Source organism: Atta colombica, unplaced genomic scaffold, assembly GCF_001594045.1.
Source record: "Atta colombica isolate Treedump-2 unplaced genomic scaffold, Acol1.0 scaffold107, whole genome shotgun sequence".
In the NCBI taxonomy this organism is placed as follows: Eukaryota; Metazoa; Arthropoda; class Insecta; order Hymenoptera; family Formicidae; genus Atta; species Atta colombica.
The window spans coordinates 2,629,965-2,652,584 of NW_017259192.1; the positions used below are offsets into that span (position 1 = coordinate 2,629,965).

A 22,620-nucleotide genomic window follows, 5' to 3' on the forward strand; every position below is an offset into this window, starting at 1 on the left:
TCTATATATTTATTAGTATAAATAAATTGAGTATTATATTTATAATACTATATTTATAATATTATAATATTATTAGATAGAATAGATAAATATTTTATTGTTTTGTTCATTTCTTTAGTTTTTAGGTTTATGATTTTATTGCTCTTGTATTTAATCATTTGTATCTTAAAAAATCCTATTCTTAAAAAATATGTATATCATAAAAAAGAAGAGTTTTATTAGAAATTTTTCATAGTTTTAACATGTCGTGTTTTACCAATGTTAATTTTTAAAATATGATTTTTTTTTAAGAGATTATTTATTAAAAATAAAGAAATATCGAAAAAATTTTTTATAATGTACAATTAGTTCATATAATAATATTTATATCAGTAATTCACGTAAACTTCGTGCTGTGAGAGAAAGAGAAAATGCGAGAAAGAGAGAATCTTAACTTAACTTTGCGGTTTAATATCGTCCAGTGTCGGGACCAATGAGACATATCGCTGCCGTCGACGATGATTTGTTGAAATATAACATATGAGCGTGAAGATCACGTACGTTGAAAGCTTAACGTACTATCTCTTTCTCTCTTTTTCTGTTTCTGACCTCCTTCTCTCTCTCTCTCTCTCTCTCTCTCTCTCTCTCTCTCTTTTCGTCGCGCGCGTGGAATCACCGATCAAAGCAACTCTTCGGATGTCAGAACTTAGCCCCTTTACGGCGCACTTTACGTTAGCGTTCCAGTTTCTACGGGCGCATCCTTCTCTTTCTCCTCCTCCTGTTCCTCCTCTTTGCTGGCGGAGGCGTCGAATCGGAGTACCATAATTCGGTCATTTCCAATTGGCGGAAACCGAAGCTGACACTTTCGCGTGTTTACCAGCAAGTGCCGATAATTTATGGATTCACGGTATATTGCGGCCAGCGGATGGATTTTCCGATGTTCTGCATTAACGGCTCATTACGTTTGGACCAATTTTATTAAACGTTTGTTTACGTATGGCATATACTTTTTCTCTGTCAAGATTAATTTGCCTAATGGAAATTTTAGATAAACTAAAGCACTAGTTTATAAGACCAAATTACAAAGGATTTTAATTTTTTTTTAATATTAATGGAAAATTGTAAATTTTCGTTTACCACAAAGTATATCTCTAACGCTCATTTCCTAAAAGTTTTTGAAAAACTAAGAGAACACATTTATATGTGTAAATTCATGATCCTCTTCCTTGAATATGGGATCGAAAATATGGATCATATTTGGAAGAAAAGTCGTTAGCAGTGGCTGGCAGCTGGCCAGTATCCGTTTCCAAGAATGTAACAGATTTGTCACGACGCCGGAGGTGGAGAAGATAATCGTATGTACATCTATTCGATTCATTCGAAGTAAAGCAGCCCTCTCCCTTCTGGTTCTCTTGATTTTGGATGACACAAATTTCAGAAAGCCAAGGCTTATTATCGATAAACTCTGTTCGTTAAAAGATCGATCTATGTTTTACGTGCCTATTTCGCAAGTAGAAGCATCTCTTTAAATGTAGTAATTTTCACTCGGTTCTTAAGAGATTTGTTCGAGTATTCGGTACGCTCATCAATCATTCGGAATACGTGTGCCAGAATATGGTATATCAGTGAAGGAATCCGACTTCTAGCCAACTTCGAAAGGCTTTTAAAATCTTTCAGGATAAAGAATTGAATTTATATAGGATTGGATTTATAAGTACATTATTATAACTTGAATGATTACTTATAATTTGAATTATTACTTGTGTGAGACTTTCTGCGATGCTTTTGCAATATAATCATCAATTGTTTATTACTAAATATTACTAATTAGATATGTTGAACTCTTAATTATGAAATATTAAATTTATGAAATATTGGAATTTTTATTGATTTTCATCTTAAGTACCTTTTTTACTCGAAAAATTTTTACGATAAATTCTTTTACTTTGAAATAAATTTCTCATTATCGAAAATTTTTTGAAAAACTAAAAAAACATTTTATATCAAAAATATATACAAAAAATTTTTAGCGACTTAATGATGTAAGTAGATAATAAAACTTCATTCTTTAGTTAATTTCAGGATTTGACTTTTTATTATCAGAACTTTAATTCTGGTCATACTTAGCAAAAAATTCAATTTTTTTAGGTTGAAAAGTTATAGTATAAGGTAATGTCTTTATTCAACATTTTTGCGACAGAAAATTTATTCTGAATTCGTTAAAGTACATATATATCTACTTTACTCATATAAATATAAAATTAAGTATTTTTTTCTAGTTAGATATTTTCTTAAAATGGTCATTTATCAACAAGTAAATACTACTTTTTTATAATATTAATTACCTAATATTAATTACCTTTTTATCGAACATATTTTAAATTTAATTTGCGATCGTCCATTGGCATATAAATGGGACAACGCAACAGAAACATATACATATATAATGGTTTGATTGGAATTATTAATCACTGGAATCTATACCGTCATCCTCGTTATGATGTACAGCGTGCACCACAGTAATAGTGGCGATGGTTGCTCATTAGAAAACCGATAGTTTGGTTATGAACATGATAGGCTATAGGTGACGATGATTTCCATCGATAATAAAGTACGTATCGCGAGATGATTGCAGTTGATGATTTAATTATTTATAATATAATATAATATATTCAATAAAAGCATTAAATATATATTTTTGTAATATCTACTGTTGAATACTTCATCAATTATATTTTAAATTAAACGTTTGTTAATTTTACAGGAAGATTAGTTACAATTATTTGACAAAGAAAATTATCTAATACAATATTAATTAGAATATTTAATTACCTGAAAAATGTTCTCTTTATTTATGTATACATATATCTTAAATAATTGTTTTTTTGTTACGAATTTTATTTTGTATCAAAGAGATTATTTTGTATCAAGATAAAAAAAATGCATATTTTTTTATACAAAATAAAATTTGTAGCAAAGAAAAATAATTATTCAAGATATGTATATAAATAAAGAAAAAATTTTTATGATCATTAAATATTTTGATTAAATTGTGTTGGAAAATTTTCGTTATTAGATAGCTATAATCTTTCTACAAAACTAACAAATATTTAACTTAAAATATTATCGACAAAATGCTTAATAATAAATATTATAGAAACATGTATATAATGAATAAATAAAACATTTATAATAACCTCGTGTCACATATGAATGGAAATCATGATAGCTTATATGTCCTCCTCGTTCGTTAAATAATTATAATTTATAAGATAATTGCAAGATAAAGAAGTTTTCGCCTCCAATTTTATTATAATAATATAATGCTATATTGACGTATGCAGATATTATTAGAATGCAATAAAACATAAATCATCTAGGACATTATTTATAACTTTATTATGTTTCATTTTGTTTTCATAAGATTTCCGGGTTCTTCACAGTATCGCATTAGGGGACGCGCTAGTTCGCTTATATAAATGAAAGTGTGACTCAACAACGCCAAGTCTTGAGAAAATAATTACAAATAGACCCGATCTGTAAGCGGACTACAGTTTCCTGTACACATTGTACGACAATTTATGACCATTACATATTCGACTACGATTTGGTCGCAAGCTTAAATATTATTTATAAGGTATTGCGTAAGAATTACGCAAAGTTACGTTTGTTGCATTTTGTTATTGGATGGCATCTAATTGAAAGCGGTTTGTGCCAACCAGACAAAACGAATACTTTTTATTTCATTTGTATCAAAATAAACTATTATTAAAACTTTTTTCAACATGAACTTATCTCGGAAAGTTGTTGAAACAAACAGAACTTGTCTGTTGTATTTCGTTTTTGGATTGTGTTGGTACAAGAGTTTGTATAAATATTTATAGTTCATTCAATTGGGTAGTTTTTAAAGATAAATATTGCGAACGTTAAAAAGAAAAGTTTTCAAGGATTTAATGCATAAAGTTTACATTAAATATTAAGTTATATGACTTCATATTATATTTTATCGATTATTATTGTTTCTATTTTATTAAATGCATTTCATAAAGTTTAATTTTTTTTATTGCAAAAAAGACTATATAATATATTGGAATATATTGGAATCAGAAAACAATATATTGTATAAAATACTATAAAACTTATTCATTTTATAGCTTAACTATCAATATTATCAACATATAAAGTATTATAAAATTATAATATGTATAAAAGATTAAATTATCAATGTATATTATAAAATTTATTAATTTTACTGTTTAATTTAAGTCCCTTTTGTATTTAATTTTCATTAATTAAATGAAAACCAAAATATTGATCCTCTGATATAAATTTTTTTTATCTTTTTCTAGTATGAGAGTGTGAGTCTTTCGTACTAGAAAAAATATTTATACACCCAAATTAATTTTAAAATTAATGTAAGTATTATATTACAAATATAATATGAATATAACACGAGTAATTAGAAAGGACAATATCTGTAAATAAATACAATGCTTTTATTTGTTGCGATTAAAATTTTATATTATATTACAAATAGATATTATTTCACGTATAATGCATCTTCGACGAAGTTTATTTTTTTGGTACAGTCACTTCGAAAGAAAAGAAATAACAGCTGTTTGTGCTATTCAAAGTTCACTAACCACGAGAGAAAGAAAAAGAGAGAGAGAGAAAAAGAAAGAGGATATATTTCTCCGTGATATTTTTATCTTACATATTATAGCGTGATTAAAAACAGATTTATTGCCACAATGTTAAAAATTATGAACGCTTACTGAAAGTATAATAACATTTGATTACAATCTTCTTTATTTACTAAATGTATCAAGTATTTGTAACAGAAGAAATTATATTTGTGAAAACGTTTACAAATCCAATTTGATACACATATTTAAGTGATACATATTCTTTTTTGTACAGTAAAATAAGTATTTGACCTAAAGAAAAAACAATTGCGTCCAACAATAGTCAGCGTTGATTCAAGAAAAAATTTTTTAAATCAGAACAAGAGATGATAGAAGCAGTGATATTGAACACTAACCTTTTATTCACTTTTAGTCGTGAAAGTGTGGCTAGTTTTGTTTATATAATATGTAGTTCAATTAGAATACCAAATTTAATCGAAAAAAACGTAACAATGTGACTGTTAGTAAAAAAAATTCTATTAAATCCATCTCTTTTAGAACAGATTCAAAAGCTCTCAAATCTAATTGTAAGACTAATTCCTTTATAAAATTATATAATTGTTCTGTTACAATTAAATTATTTACAAAATTCTTTTCGAAGAAAAAATAAATTCTAATATTGCTAAAATCTACACTATAGTCTGATTAAAATTATTGTATTTAATGTGCTACATATTTTAAAAATAAAATTAAAAGAAAAACTACTTTTATTTCTTATTTGTTGTTAATATTATTCTTCAATCATCATTCTTCTTTTGTATAAATTTTCTTTTGTATAAATTCACTATCAGAAACGTCAGAATTATTAATGTTGTTGCTAAAATTTATTTATGCTTGTCTTTTCTAATTATAGTGGATATTTTATTTAGCAGTCATCGGACAATTAAAGACATATGATACGCTGCGATAATAGTATGATAATTCGTGCCTCCGGTTTCGACCTCCTTTTTTGCAACAAATGATTTCGTTTTCCGGCGGATAAATTTCCGGATCTTACTTTCTCGTATAAATAGCATAACGATAAAAACTTGTCCGAATTTGCCATTGATGTGAAATGATAAAAATTTGGGAGTATGCGGGATGTAAAACTTTTGCATGGCAGCGATTTACCATGAGTCATTTAATGCGTTTCAATAATTAGAATCAAATGTTCAATCTTAAATCTTAAATATGTAATAAAGTGCATTCTACTTTTTGATATTAAAATAAATCAGATATCTTTCTAATCATCGCAGTTTCTAATCATCGCTTTTATTTTAAAAGCGATCATATTAAAGCTATTGATTATCACAATTATCTTAAGCAAATATATCTAATTTTTTTCACAATCGTCGTTCAAATGTTTTTTAACGGACTTGTCTTTTAAACAAATAAACGATTGAAACGATCGAAGGTTGTTAATAATTTCGCTAGACACTTCGGCTACACATCTCGCGATACGAAAATAGCGAGGGCAGCTCGTGACGAGTCTGCCCGAGACCCACGCTAATTCGCGTGCTAAAATAAGAATAGCAATCTTTATTTATAGTTAAGTACGATAGGTCAGATTGTCGCCTTCATGGCAAATCAAATGGCTCCCCGATGCACATAATTACGCGATACGATGTAATATGTAAAAAAAGTTTTCTATTTCTCATTTATGAGTATTAAAATTTATTTTGTGTTAACTTATCTAATAAAACAAAAAACAAGTCTCTTTTATTTACACTTTAAAGTAGTCTTTCATGACATGTTTAACATATCTTTTATAATTTTATAACACAGATTAATGTTACGTATAATATATTAATTTCATAAATTTATATGAAACCACATCTCTATGAATTTTCCTGTGTTATACACATTAAACGAAATTTCTAAGAATGTTTTAAAAACTGACAATACAATCATGTGAAAGCAAAACATAAATAAATTAGCAGAGATATTTTTTCGTAATCATATAATGTTCTATTTAAAGTATTATATTCTAGTCTTTTTCTTATGCCCAATTTCTTCATCTCTAAATGCGTCGTCGATTTTTACGAGATATATTTCAGATCTTAAATAAGATCTGGGGAATATTTCATGAATAAAGTTATAGATAACTTATCTAGAAGTGAAGAAATTGGGCATTAGTCTATCAGACAGCGTTCTGTATTCCGGAAGATCGATGGAATGAAAAGGAGCATAATTCATAAGATATAATACATTCTGTCCAAGGATATGTGTATTACAAGAATAGCCTAGCGTCGACTCATGTCGAACAGACTAATTAGCATGTGTATGCATTCGTGATCTGAATTACGGATGTCATACGTGTCATCTACGCGTTATTTCAGGGTAGAGTGAATCGTCTAATACGTCTTTAATGAGCAGATTCAATGGAAATTGCTTATAAAGCAGATTATAGGAATTCAAGAATATCTACTTATATTTGTTTGGATTTCGCTGGAAATATAAAAAAATACTATGTAGTTTATATGTCGATGTTTAAAGTCTTAATGCTGTTAGAATCGTTTTCTGCATATAACGTTGTTAATTCTGATTTAATACTCATAAAACATTACTAGAGAGAGAGAGAGAAAGAGAGAGAGAGAGAGAGAGAGAGAGAGAGAGAGAGAGAGAGAGAGAACTTTTTTCTCGCTTTCATCAAATTTCAAACATATATTAAATGTATACTAGTTTAACTATAGAAAAAAAACAGAGCTTTATCTTAAAAAAATGTAATACTTAGACTAACTTATTCGGAAATTGATTTAATGAATAATTATATTACATTTAAAATTATTTTATTTAGACGTCTGTTAATTTTGTACTGCTATTTTAACACAATCCAATGAAAGTGTGCAGAAACTTAGTGCTCTTTTGATAGTAATCCAAAGATTTATTAATTAATTCTGGACTTTGTTGCTATAGCTGTTCTGAGTTAAAAACAAAGATTATGTTAGGTTAATACTTATCATAACATAGAAAGGAATTAGAGAAGATTTCTTTAGAAACATTTTCAAACGTTCTAAAAAGTAGGAAAAATTTATTATCTCATGATAAATTTGTCCCAAATTCAACAAATAACGAAGACGCATGATATACGCTTCTCCTGGACATCCTGAAAAATCGATGTAGCCAATCCCATGAAAGACCTGATATTTTCGTATCGGCAATCTTCTCTGAAATATCTATACTCGCTGAAGAAGAATTATATTCTCGAGGTTTCGGGTCCTCCTTGGTTTTCATCGTTGTCCTTTCGCAGGAGCAATTGGTTGGAAAAACTTCCGGCAACGGAGAAGGACGAGCCACCGCTGGTGATGATAACCCAGTAACCCATATTCTCACGGAATGAGTCGATGGTGGGAGCGAGCTGGTGACGATGGTGGGTAGTCAAACACTCGAACACCGATCTATCGAAAAGAGGGATGGAGACTCGTTGTATGCCGATTCAAACGCAAACCTCATCCTCTCTGTGTCCCTTTTTCCCTCTCTGTTATTCCCCGTTTTCGACAGGTACAACTGTACCCAGTTAACCCGATAACATTCGCACTGGTACAATCAATCGCAAAAAAGGAATTAAAATCGATATCGGTCACGGTGATGGTCCCCTCCAACCATGCATATGGTTATTATCCTGACTTTTATTATCATAATAAGGGCAAACCGTCGACGTAAGATCGACGCGGGTTTCGTTCGCGAAACTATGCGCCATATTACGCAAGTCTCAACTCAGCCTTCCCTTGCGGAATGCGCAAGGCTCAGCCGCGGGAACGACGCTGGAGAAGAAAATCGGAAATGAGCATGGAACGTAGTAAATAGTAGCACCTGTATATTGCAGTTTACGTCATGATTAATGAGAATTGTGTTGTTCTCAGTTGGCACATCATCGTTGAACTTGCCGATGTTGAATCTGGGTTACTTGTATAAGCAAGGAGCAGAGTTACCTAGGAATTTTAAGAAAGTTGTTAAACGAGGAGAGATGTATTATACATTTAAGTAATGATAAACTGCCGATTATACAACCGTCGTGATTTTATACATCATTCTGCGCGAGAATATGAAAAATTCGCACTTCTGAAAATATTCATAAAATTTATTTTTCTCTCGCTGCGAGAAATTCGTATATTTCCACTAACATTAGAACCAATGATATCCCGCTAAAAGTCTGAAAGTATCAATTTAGTAATTCTATCCTTGTTCTCGGATAGTGAAGAATTATTTTGATATTATTTGTATTATTAGAATTATTGTATTTAAAAATATTAAAAACAGTATTCATATATGTATACTCGAAAAACTATAAAAATAAACAAGGCAAGAGATAAGTAAAGAATTAAAATGTTCACTTGCCTGATGGTCCATAATTTTTTTTTATTGAATAATAAAGATGTTTAGTAAGCAAACTCCTTAATTTTTACTCTAGGCCTTGTTTATTCTTATAATTAGAATAATTAGAATTAGAATAATTAGAATTATCTGTATTACATTCACATACTTTTAATACTCTGTACTATAGATAATCTAATATAAAAAAAAATAATTTAAATGATTAGCAGACCCCGAATGACATCGGTTCTAACGTTAAAGTACAAATCTGCATCGAAATAAGATAAAACTATCTTCTTAGATTTATATTGTAATGAAGCGGAAAATATTCATGTATCTATTCAATCCAGCGTTTCCAGAATCGTTAATTATGCCGTGTCAACTTTACATTGATTAGCACGAAGCTGCGGGATGTAGCTTTAGCGAAATAAACTTCCTTCTGACGCTATAGAAAGTTACGTTGGAATGGGGCGTTTAATTAAATGAACCGCCACCCCGGGGATGGCGAGGTAAGCCGCTCGTTTGATTAGGGTTGCACTAAAAGCGTGCGATCCGGCTTTAGTCGCTAAGATGAACGAGGTTGACGCCAAATACGATGAGAGAAGCGTCTTCATACGTACATACGTATCATCGTTCTTTCATTCGGAAACTTGAATTGGTGCCGTATCTCGACTTCCAGATGAATAAAAAAATGTTTTCACAATATCGCGAGACACAATTCTCCGCGTCGCTGTTAAGTGCGAGAAAATTCTGTCGTTGAATATACGTATATATAAAAAGAAAGGAGAGAAAGGAAAAGAGAATTCGGAACGATGCGTTTGGGCAATTTCCGCGAGAATTTACGCGGTACATTGCACGGAGACACTATAGGTGCATCGCGAATTTCGATCTGAATATACGAATACCAACGCGTGACTCACTGCGTTATGAAGTAGTGCACTATTTTCAGCGTCACCCGTCGCGACGGCTTCCTCACGGAGGAATCTTATTCTCACATGTGAAACAATTAACCAAGTCGGACTCTTGTAACAATAAAAACCATTTTCTTTACATTCTGAAAATATTATTTGCCATTAATATCTTACGACGTCATGAATATTTATGATTTGACTCGAGAACGCTGGGAACAGAGTTCTTCGGGCAGTATACTCGAAAGATATCCTTACAATTGTAATAGGATCACAATATTCTCGACATTATTATCCAAAAGATGTATATTCAACCGGCTGCACAAAATGAGTAGAATACGATGGGATTATTCAGTATTCATCATGAGTACATAGTAAGTCATTTATGTGGCTGACAACCATTTAACTATGGTTTCTCCGTTGCTACAATACGTATTCAACACTAGTAGCCTAATTTGCGTTAATTAACTGCTGATTTCGCGACAACTAATTTACGATTGAAGTAACAATTGTTGCTCCAAATATCTCTTGCTTTATTTTTTATTTAGTAATTTAATGAGATATAAAAAAATTAAAGAGAAAGAATTTCTCTATATATTATATATTCTTTTCTCAAAAAACTCAAAGCTTAAGATAAATCACTTATTTGGGATATGTACCGTAAATCACAAATTTTATTCAGTTTTTGTTCAGAAAGTGCAGATGTTACTTTCACAAAATAAATGATAATGAAACCCAAGTGATTATTTTATTTTATTATTCATCGGCAAACATTCTTGTGTTAAAAGAAGGAATGAAATTTTAAGCAATGTATCTCTTCTTTTAAATATATCTTGGAATCGATGTTACAAAGTCAGCGCAATAAAAGTTAGCGATGAGACGCTGGTAAAACCATTTAACACCCGTGACAATTTAATGTAGAGAATATATCCGGTATATCCATTTATACGCTGCACACTTTATTATTCTCTGGACAGAGTAATAATTTTTACTTCGCGCGCGACCCACTTTATCCGCCAGCGAATTTTTCGGAGTATTAGGCGATTCGTTCAGTTCGTTTGAATTTTTCCTTTGTGCCAATTCGCAAATTCGGTGAATTTTGTGAAAGATGCTTCTCGAAGATGGCCCGCTATCTCTCGCTCTCGTCTTTTGCCCGCATGATTTTTCAAAGAAACGAAACGAGAAATTCCCTCGGCACGACCCCTACAACCGTTTTCGGATGACCCAGATCTCCTGTAGTGCAGCAGCGGTACGCCGTAGTGCTGCATGCTGGAACGATGCATCCGGAGACCCGGGCCGCGCTTCTATAGCGTGTACGTGCGCATCTGCAGGCCGCGTGTGGGCCACACGTACGTGCAGTGTACACGCAAGACGGGGGTGGCGCGAAATTGAACACGACACTCGCTGCGTGGTTACTTTCTTACCGTGAGGAGAATGTATTCTGTTGGGGATGTCAAGGGAATGTCGATTTCCGGTAGGATATCTTTCGAATTTGAGGAAGCCGTAGTTCGATATTCGGGGCATCTCTGAATTATTCCGTTGAAATGGTTCGCGTTTCTTCGATGGGCAACAAGAGTAAAGCGTGTACTTTATTGCTGTACTGCGAGGAATTATGGAAACTATAGTAGTATGTATACAATTCTTTTTGGGTCACCATGTCCTCGATCAGGAAAGAAATGGACTTTTTAAAAAATCGATTTGCTATAATAAGTTGAGGGGCTGCAATAAATTGATTTTAAAAAATCGATTTAATGTACGGAAATAATGCTTTGGAACATGAACATTTATAAAACATTAATAGAAATATTACTAGTTTTAGGTATTTCAAATAAATGTATGGTTTTTAATTGAGTTGTACAATTAATTGAAATTAAAAAAAAGGAAAAGAAAATTGTATTCAGGAGAAAATGTATTATATAAATTAGAAGTTTATTTTTGGCAGAAGATATCTATCATAAAATATTGCTGGAATATTGTAGAACGTTACGAATTTTATCTCATATTATCTCATTGGAAAATTAAGTTTTGTAACGCAATATACTTAGGAAATTAATGCAATAATGTTGAGTTATTCTAACGTCGAATATAATCAATTCCAATAATTATTCCGATTATATGCTCATAATCGAATGTCACGAAATGATAAAAATAACATTAATATATAAAAACCGACTAATATTTCATAAGTTCGAATGACGTCAGCAATTTTGAGGACAACGGAGCAAAGAGATACTAATGTATGAAAACAAATTTCCGTAACGGATCTGAACGACGATTTTTGTGACAATTTTTACACGCGAATCGAGAGCCTGACTCACCAGGTGACTTCTTTCTTTCGGTTAACGAAGAGCTATAGCTGCCTCCTCATTAATGGGGGATAAGCGTGCTTTTTTTTTAACTTCACGCCGCCGGAAGGCAGATAATTTCGTGCGACGCGCAGATAAATTATTCGAAAATCTAATGAGGGAATATCTGGAACGAAGCCAACCGACGAAATCGATCGGCCGGCAGGGTACATAAGCTACGCCTTTTTATTTATTTATGCTACGTGTATACGTGTACCATATACTTGTGCCTCCTGCGCGGAAGCTTCCTGGCCGACAAGTTGCGGCATTTTACATGCGTCTACTTGGTTGGCGGCACATCAACTTCGTGTTTGCAATCGCCTTGAATTTTTCTACGTCTTTTGCCTTATTTATCAGTAATATCAGAGAGATGTTTTTTCTCTCACTCTCTCTCTCTCTCTCTCTCTCTCTCTCTCTCTCTCTCTCTCTCTCCTCCTCTCTCTGTATTTATTTCTCTCTCATTTTCCTTCGACGATCTCTATTTTTACACCAGTACTCTTAACGCCATTGCTTATCTATGGATCATCCGCCGCGGGATATTCTCTGTCTTTCTCTCAGCGCAAACATAATAAAAGTTTCTCGTAAATCCAGTGTCCGAGAGATCGATACGGTTTCATTTATACGAGCTCATCAAGTTTGAGATCGTAGATCCGTAAACTTGGTTTCCCTGCACGGAACATCTGAAATATCGTATCGAATCACAAAACCTATAATATAATAAATTTGAAATCAATTTCTGCTTAACAAATTTCACAGAAGGTCATCAGAAACTCTCGGTCTTTTAATTTTTTGTTGGTATATCTTGGTAATTTAATCTGGAATTGTTCTATTCAGATAAAATGGAATTAAAATTAATTGAAAAATAAAAATTTATTGTCAAATGTAAATAATATAGCAGTTATTTCACATTAACGAAAGTTGAATAAAAATTATTAGAAGTTTGCATCAATGTTTAGAATATTATAATAAATAATTTTCATGTTAAATTTATTTATATTTTTATTATTTAAAATTAAAAGAACTTATAGAATTATTTTCTATAATATATGAAATATTAAAATATATTATCTTTTACTAAATTTATATTAACTTTTTCTTGTAATTTATTATCCGTACCATAATACTTTTTGTAATGGCGATATTACAAGTGTGTGTGTGTGTGTGTGTGTGTGTGTGTGTGTGTGTGTGTGTAAATTAAATTAAGGTAGGATCACTAATCGTTGGTCCTACTTTAGTTTAATTTTTTTTAGAACACTCTACGTTCCTCGTAACCGCGTAAAATTGTTACAAACTTTGTTAACATAAATACATGAAATATAAATTAAAATATAAAGTAATTTATATTGTAAACAGAAGCATCATGGATGAAATACATTTAAATAATTATGTGAATGTTTTTAAATAACTAAAGGTATTATAATCTTTTATTACGATTTTATAATTTTGATTAATAACAATCAACTTTCAAGTTATATTCTGTTAATCTGAAAATGAATGAAATTTACATTCTAATAACAAAATGAATCCAATTTGCGCTGTTTGAATGTGTTGGAATTAATAAAGATTTTGCTTTCTAGTTAATTAAATATATTAAATATATTAAATATATTAAATTAATTTCAAGATACTATCTTCTCGTTGTTTACAAAGAAGTGAGTAATTCATTTTAAATACAAATAATGTCGATCAGAATTAAGGAACTATGAAACTTGTCCCTAGAAAACTATTGAAATAAACGCTTTGTTATTTGTTTGAACTCTTACGGTGCAGAAGTTGTCAGAATTTTTTTGTTTTTTCGTCTGTTACGCGCGTTTTAAAATGTTTTGTTCGATAGGGACTTTGTTATTTGTGAAAAAAATAAAAAATAACTTTGACAAGATTGTTTTTGCAGGATGTTCTGTATACAGAAATCCTACAAAAATTATTCTCAGGGAAAGAAAGAAAAATCGACATGAAATATTCTTATCGTAATAACGATTCCAGCCATTATCACGTAGAATATCAAACGAGTTATTAATGCAGCGTCCAGAGAATTGTTCAGTTCACGGCGAGGGCGGGTACGAGCCGCTTCAGGAAATAACCGCCATCTAGTAATTTCGCGTGGTGCGACCGTTTATCAAGTCAATTTGCCGTAACGGTCGTTAGGAGCACGACAGGTTTGATAAGAATTTAAATCGATGACAAGGCGGGAGTTCGTTGGCTTACAGTGGGAGAGGCGAGTGTAGGCTTCTTATTACGGTCTTCAGCGCGCGATAACCCTGAACTTTACTGCTCGCTTGTCGGCTAACACGGAAACCATGAGCCTCGGCTTATAGTCTGTTTCCTACATCGAAACGAGATGGCGAAAACGAGATGGTTAAAAATAATTTGAACAAAAGGAGTGCATTGAGGGAGCTTAAGATTTTGAATACGTCGCACGCGAATTCACGAGATCGACTCACGAGGTCGTTGTCTTTTCTTTCAGATGCTTTGCTTCTTCCTATTTTCTCTTCTACCGCTTTTCTTTGGCTCTTGTTATTGCACCGTCTGCTCAAAATTATTACAGTTGACCGCTCTTCGTCACTATCGTTATTTCGTTCTTCTTTCGTGACTTCTCTTCCATTTCTTGTCTACATCATCTGTCGAGGGTCGCACCTACTGTCTATTTTTGAACAGTGACTATGTTTAGAGTTTCACTCTTATGAGACGCGTCAGGAATATCGCACGGTATGCTGGTTAAATCTATCTTTCTCTTTTTTGTCCTTTCTTTTTCTTCTTATCCTTTTTTTGACTTCTCTCTCTTGTGTTTTTTTTCTCTTTGTAATTAGTTTACGCCGATACATATCTTCTCGCCTCTTTCTTTATACAAATCTATAAAAGAGAATTCACACACAAGAAGGGCGCTATGTATTGATGATACAAAGTAATTGCAAAGTAGACTGTTAGGAAAATTACACGTGCTAAATTCTGACAGGCCGTTGTAAGATCGTCTTTCTTAAAGTAATTATTGAAGAACAACTTTTGATATGTTGATTTAATAAAGTGTGCAAGGAGAACATTTCATAAAAAAACTAATATCTTTTTCTCATAACAATTTGATACTGTAGCGAATAAGAAAAATAACATAAATTATTAACTTTTAATGTAAACGACTTTCTTTTTATCATATATATTAGCACATATTCGAGATAGCACAGAATATTTATGATAAATATTTGTTACTATTTATTGTTGAAATGTTTTATAAATATTTTATACATTTTTTATATAAAGCTTTATTTGAAATATTAAAATATAAATTAAATATTTTACTACAATATTTATTATAATATTTATAATAAATATTTGTAATCCGTGCAATCTAAGACCACAAAAATATTTACACAAAATATTTCAAACTAATCTTACAAATATTTTGTAAATTTTTTATAAATATTACGTTTTATCTGGGATTTTATGCAGAGAATTCAATAAATTAATTAAATTGTGCATCGAAATTGTTACACTTAACATTAATTTTTGCAAATAATTTTAACTGAGACGCCGTTTATATTTTGATATTAAATTTGAAATGCGCTTTTGATTATCTCTTTGTATCTTTTGCTATAATATTTTATATCTTCTTTTAGAACTTTTATATTTAGTAACAAAAACGTCTTTTCGAGGAAAGCAAAGATCTATTACAGCTATAGGAAAGATGAAATGTGTCGCTATAAAATGATGTACGGATAATAATCGCTGTAAGAAATAGATACATAAGTCTTATTGTCTTATGTAACATGGAAATTATTCCCATTAAATTCCCGTTATTTCCATTTAAGTGTAAATTATGAATATCAACGAATTTTTGCGTAATGTTAGAGAAATTCTCAGAATATGATATTCCAAAGTATATAGATAAATTAATCAATATTGTATTTGACTGATTCGTTTACGAAACTTTGCGAGGTATTGCAATCTATCTTATTTAATTTGTCAATAATTTATCAAAATTGTTCAGATATCAAATATTGAGTGCTATCATTTTTGGGTGTCCTCTCAACACGGAGATAATAAGGATCGAGTGTTAATGGATTCGCGCATTCAATTCTATATATGAACCCTCATCGATCTTGTGTTTGGCGCACGCATCGCGTGCTTACATGCATACGATCATTGAGCTGGCCCTAGCCATTGTTTACAATAATTATGTACAGGCGTGGCTGCGCAGCTCGCAATTTTGTGTCTGTGCAATGCATACCTAAATATACTTCGCATGCGATAAATAGATCCTGGATGCTTGGGATTAATTCGACACGGCTCGTTTTATTATCCGCTATACAATAACAAAAGAAAGATAAAAATCCTTTTTTTATTAATTTCCGAACTCGAATGATATTTGTTTTCCATGCGCCGAGAGCCGGATATATATAATCGTACCGATTTTAATCGTACCAGTTTTTTATGCGTTGAGAACCGGATTTAGTCATACTGGATTTTGATTGCTCAATGGAATATTATTTTCCGATACACGCCAAGTATTGCCGTTTTGTACTTTATTTAATGTAACAATTCATTATTCGCAATATTGTGAATGATGAATTGTTATATAAAATGTTAAATAAAATGCAAAACGACAGTACTTGACATATTTAACAAAAATATTTCTGGATAAATAATAGATAGCTTATCAAATTACCATCGACACAAATTACTGCGCAACCATTTAATTAATCGCTTGTCATCAGTGACGATGGTCACTGAACAAGGCTAATTTTCTAATGAGGGATTTTATCAGATCATTAGCGGATTTGTTTGCGTGAACTTGCGTAACTTTGAAGTCGTAACTACGTAGGAAATTTAACATTATAGCGATTTAATAATACTCTCTAGTAACTACCAATATACTTTGACATGATGTCGAGTATGGGGTATCTTGGCGCCTGTCATAAACGTTACTTCACATTTGCTGACAGTTATCGGTTAGACTTTGCGATACGTGATGCTGGCACGTATCGGAAATAAAGCGATACTATAATCTAATGAGAATAGATTGCGATGACAACATATATGAGACACTGATTTAAGTTACGAGCCCTGCATGTTATTCCGGCAAAACTTTGATTACCTTTTGCTACATCGCAATATCTTGACATAAAATTGGTTAATAAAACCATAAAATAAGGCATGTCATATCTTTTGAAGAGTTTTATTTAAAACAGTAAAGGTATGATTACGTTATTTTTTTTTAGAAAAACGCAATAAAAATTACAAAGCATTTATTTTTATTTATACGTTTAATGGTACTTGTATTTTAAGATAAAAATGTTTGATAGGATGAAAGACAGGATCTCTCATGATGTGGTTTTTTTATCTGTTTCAGGTGGTGTTAGTTTTCATTCTCAGTATAGCATCGCTTATAATATACTTCATCGATGCCTCCAGGTGAGTAACAAGACTTCGACGGCAGTGTTAATGCGTAGCTTTTAAGTTTATCACAACATTCATGCACATTGTTTTTATTCTTGCGCAGTATTGGTAATATTATAACAAACACTTTATAGCTTTTTCTTGCGGTTTAATTAAGGGCGCGACGATAATCGCTAGTTTAATCGCTGCTATTTTAGTCGCCCTTTCAGCGTTGCTTTTTTTAAGACCGAGACCTTCGTCGAGTTCATAAGAGATGCTGACCTAACATCCGCAATCTCGTGCTTTTATGTTACAGCGAAGTGGTGGAGCGTTGCCAGAAGTGGAGCAACAACATTACTCAGCAGATAGACTTAGCTTTCAATATATTTTTTATGGTCTACTTTTTTATACGCGTAAGTAAGATCACCGTTCCTTCTGCCAATGAACTTTTCAGTTAATATTAAGATTATAAAAATGTACAAGTTTTGCTACATAAAAAGTATGAACATCTCGATAAATCTCTTAAGAAGGAAAGTGTTTACACATCAGATTTTATTAAAGTTTGAAATATTTGGAAAACATTTTAAATTTATATAATGCATTTTGTATGTGAGGCATAGACAATTTTTACTTGTATCTTACGAAAATCTTTCTAGAGTTTTTTACGCGAAATATAATATTCGCTAGACTATTTTTGTTTTAAATTTAAATGTTTGTTTAATATAGTATTTCTTGTATGATTTTCACAGTTTATCGCCGCCAGTGACAAGCTGTGGTTCATGTTGGAGATGTATTCGTTCGTGGACTACTTTACGATACCACCGTCCTTCGTATCGATATATCTCGATCGGACGTGGATCGGATTGAGGTTCCTCCGAGCCCTACGACTGATGACGGTCCCTGACATCCTCCAGTACCTTAACATTCTAAAGACATCGAGCTCTATTCGTCTTGCCCAACTCGTCTCCATCTTCATTTCGGTCTGGTTAACCGCTGCTGGCATCATTCATTTGGTGAGTCTTATCCTTTTTTTAGGCTTCATTATTATTAAAAAGCAATTTACTACAATCGATGATTGGAGAAAGAGGTTCCAATTTTATTCGAAGATAAATTTTTCTTTTCATTGATTTTGAAATGAAAAGTAATCTTGAAGTGGATAGAGGTTTTTTGTGCAAATAGGGCACTTGTTCCAAACTTCTGAGGATTAAAGTAGATGTTAAAAATGAGTAATGAGTGCAGAAAGGGCACTAGTGCAGGACTTGTCCCTTTTTGAGATTAAAAAAAATAGGACACTACATTCCAGAGCGTAGAAGCTTTTTTAATGAGAATTACTAACAATTGAGAATAACCAAAAAAAGATACTTTAATAATCAGAGTTTGAATTGTGTGTATACAATATTTTTAAAGTATTTTAAATAAATTATGTTATTTCAATTAACATAAAAAAATAATTATTGTTTAACATAATTTAAGTATCTGTAATGGCGTACTATAATTTTTAACTTTTTTTTTACCAACGTCGAGGACAAAAAGAAAATGTGTCCAAATTTGAAATAAAAATTTTACATTTAATAGATAAGCATGTCACAAACCAGAAAATTAAAAAAAATATTATTAAATGTCATATGTAAATTCTCAAAAATAATTTTGTTAATTTTTTCATTAAAATTAAAATTAAATCATTTTTTATTAATACTAAAAGAATAGATAAATGTAACTTGTCTCCTTTCTGCACTCAATTCAATTATAACAAATATAGTTTTCTTTTTTCTAATAATAAAGAATTTAAATCTAAACATAAAGAGAGAAAAATGCTATTTTTGGTCAAAGTATGTCTTGATGCTTATGTAATATTCATAAATGAATAAATATTGTCAGATATAATTATCAGAATTTAAGTCTCTTAAATTACATTCATATCAATTTCAAAATAAAACATTTTACCCAATACACTAATTGTAAAATTTATTACATAAATATCTCTTTGAGTTAATTTTCTCTATTGTTTTAAATAATGTATAAAAAGGAATTTTTAACCGTACTTGTATTACAGATGCACAGAGCATCGTGAGAAATACGAAAAAAATTTAGAATTTTTTAATAAATAATTAATTAGTAATAACAAAAATAATCTTTTAAATATATATAATCTTTCTGTTTTTTATTTTTGTCAAAATATAATAAGAATAATCTTTTAATAAATTTGAAAATATTTAAAAAACAGTAGTTTAAGGATATGAATAAGGAGAAATTTAATAAAATTCTATAAATTTTATAAATAATGAATGGATATGCTAATAATAATATGGTAGCACAAAAATCAAATATACAGTTCTTTAATAAATGTATCATGAAAAATTATAATGATTAAATATTATCTTTATATTTCCTGTTTTATCTTTTTTACGATTTTTACAATTTGAGTATTTTATATAATAAGATGAATATAATCTTATATTATTTTAATGATAATGATGATGATTTTGTCTCATGACTTCTTATCACATTTTTTAAGACGATTCATACGCAGAAATCCGAGAGATCCGGACGTTCCGCGTTTACCATTGCGCAGTAGTAAAAGCTTACAGTTATAACTTAACCAATATAAACCGCAATTTCACTCTTGACATCGCGCGAGGACGATCCTAAACGTAATAATCTCATGCCCACAGCTTGAAAACTCAGGGGACCCTTTCGACTTCTCGAACCCACAACAGCTTTCGTACTGGACCTGTGTGTACTTTCTGATCGTGACGATGTCCACAGTAGGATATGGCGACGTTTACTGCCAGACGGTCCTTGGCCGCACATTCCTAGTATTTTTTCTACTCGTCGGTTTGGTAAGTTATTTTTGTGTTATTCTTCTCAAACGTAGTCAAGTCTCTAATGTTTACGTACGTCGGAGGCTTTTATACCGTGAATAATATGTCCCTTAATAATTGCGTGATCCATTTTTTACGTTGATAAATATTAATGGATATTAATATTTTCCTATCTTGATTCGGTATCCATAGATTATCATAGATAAGTGCAGAAACATTTTTATATATAAACAAATGACACCACTTTGTGGGTATATGCATAATAAAATTCTCTGTCACGTAACGGTGGTCATAATTTATGAAAAAAATACAGAATATATTATATGTGAACTAAATAAATAAATTTTTATTCTCGTAAAAATTTTGTTCATTGTGTTTTTCTATGGATCTCTCTGTTTGCGATAAATAAATAAACTAGTAGTTCCAGTTTAACGAAATGAGCTTTGCGAAATGCATGAAACAAAACGTCTTTTCTTCTTTATCGAAGTGATTCCTTTAAATATACAATTCGAAAAGCTGAAAATCTATAAAACGTATATACAACATTTATATCAGTTTGAATTAATTCTTTTTTCTTTTGCTTTTCTTTATTTCCTTATATGCAGTCGAAGAGCTTTTCCACTTGACTTGTCTTTCCGCTGAATTTCTGTGATCTTGCATATCTTCCTTTCTTATCCTGAGAAATTTCAAAGTACAGCCGCATTCCGCTTGCTATTTGACATTTCATTTCGTAGTAACTGAAACTACTAGTTTTACCAAGGCTCGTATATCAGAGAAGAACGATTGACGAGACGAGCGGCGGTCTCAGATTTACGTGTCCCAGAGCGAGCCGCGAGACAATAAATATTTCGAGTGTACGATGTTTTCCGACTGTTGATCCTTCTGCATCGCGAGAAACAGTTTGGAAACATGGAGATATAATTTATTAGAAAATTCTTTATAATGCATTTTAAACTTTTTCATTCAAATCCAATTTTATGACATTTTCGGTATTGAAAAATATTAAAGTTGTAAAATAACTGTAAAAGAAATTTTTCAGATTGAAACTCGAATTTACTTTGCTGTGAATCGATACAATCATGATGTTTTCGGATTGGTGACATTTCGAAAACAATTTAAAAACATTGCTAGTAATATCCACTGATGGTATTTATGTGTAAGCTTTATTTTAACAGAAAACGGTAATGAAACTTCACTAACTCATGTTTCCAAGAGATAAAGCTTGAACGACAAGTATGTTTTCTGAATGGACATATTTAGAGTTTTTATCGCGAATTTATCCCACTTCTTGAACTTTCTGGCTTCGCTCGAGACAAAGGAAAACGCGATTGTAGTACTATTGAAACAACATTTCCGTTGATGTCACGCGAAAATGGCTTTTTGGGGCAGAAATCAACGGCAGAGAAACGGTGTCGCTCGTTGTTTGAATCGATTGATTCGTTTGAACGTCGATGCGCGTATTGCTGCGAGCCTTTTATGCATAGCTGTTATGCGTACATGCGTACGTACGCGGCTTATCGATCGTTCATGTAAATCTTGCGTACACGGTCGACTCAGGAATAACAGTCCACTCTCTTGAAGTATTCTCGGAGATGGACATCGTATCTTTTTCTCCTAAACGCGAGCATCGCCGTTCAAACATCTATGAGAAACGTGCCCAAGTTAACATTTGTTAATTTCTGTCCGAAGCTTATGATCAGTAAAATATTAATAATAGATAATATTAGTTATTTGAAGAGAACATATTCCGAAAGTACGATACATTCGACATAGTGAAGTTTTGATACAGAATTACTGCGTAAGAGCTTAAATTGTCCCATATAAAAAATAGCTTTTTTTATTTTTTATAAATTGTTATTATTATTTACAATTTGTTATTGTGATATATTGTGTGATATGTGTGTAATGAATAAAATACAGATAATAATATTTTAATTAGTAAAAAAAATAGTAATGGAAACATATAATTGACATATAATTATATAGTTTATGCTGTTTATTTTAATTTAATCATTCATCATTCAAGTAGTCATATTTTATCAATATGCTATAAGAATTGAAAAATCTTTATGGTATATTAAAAAAAAATTGTCATGAATTAAGTCCTTATCGCGATATGATGACGAACATAAAGAGATTAGTATAACTCGACTTCATTCCCTTTTTACATTGCTTAAAATTTATCTAAAACGTTTCTTATTTCTTATAACTTGTTTATATA

At 31.1% G+C, this 22,620-nt stretch overlaps 1 protein-coding gene across 26 annotated transcripts in view; it reads left to right on the forward strand.

Moving 5' to 3' along the window:
* LOC108692693 (calcium-activated potassium channel slowpoke) overlaps positions 1-22,620 on the forward strand; it is a 104,345-nt gene that overhangs the window by 24,518 nt on the left and 57,207 nt on the right. For all 26 annotated transcript variants that reach the window (XM_018201107.1, XM_018201276.1, XM_018201085.1 and 23 more), the window contains exons 2-5: positions 17,552-17,613; positions 17,894-17,990; positions 18,327-18,590; positions 20,250-20,417. In XM_018201107.1, the coding sequence (XP_018056596.1) occupies positions 17,552-17,613; positions 17,894-17,990; positions 18,327-18,590; positions 20,250-20,417 (591 nt within the window). The remainder of the gene's footprint in view (positions 1-17,551; positions 17,614-17,893; positions 17,991-18,326; positions 18,591-20,249; positions 20,418-22,620) is intronic.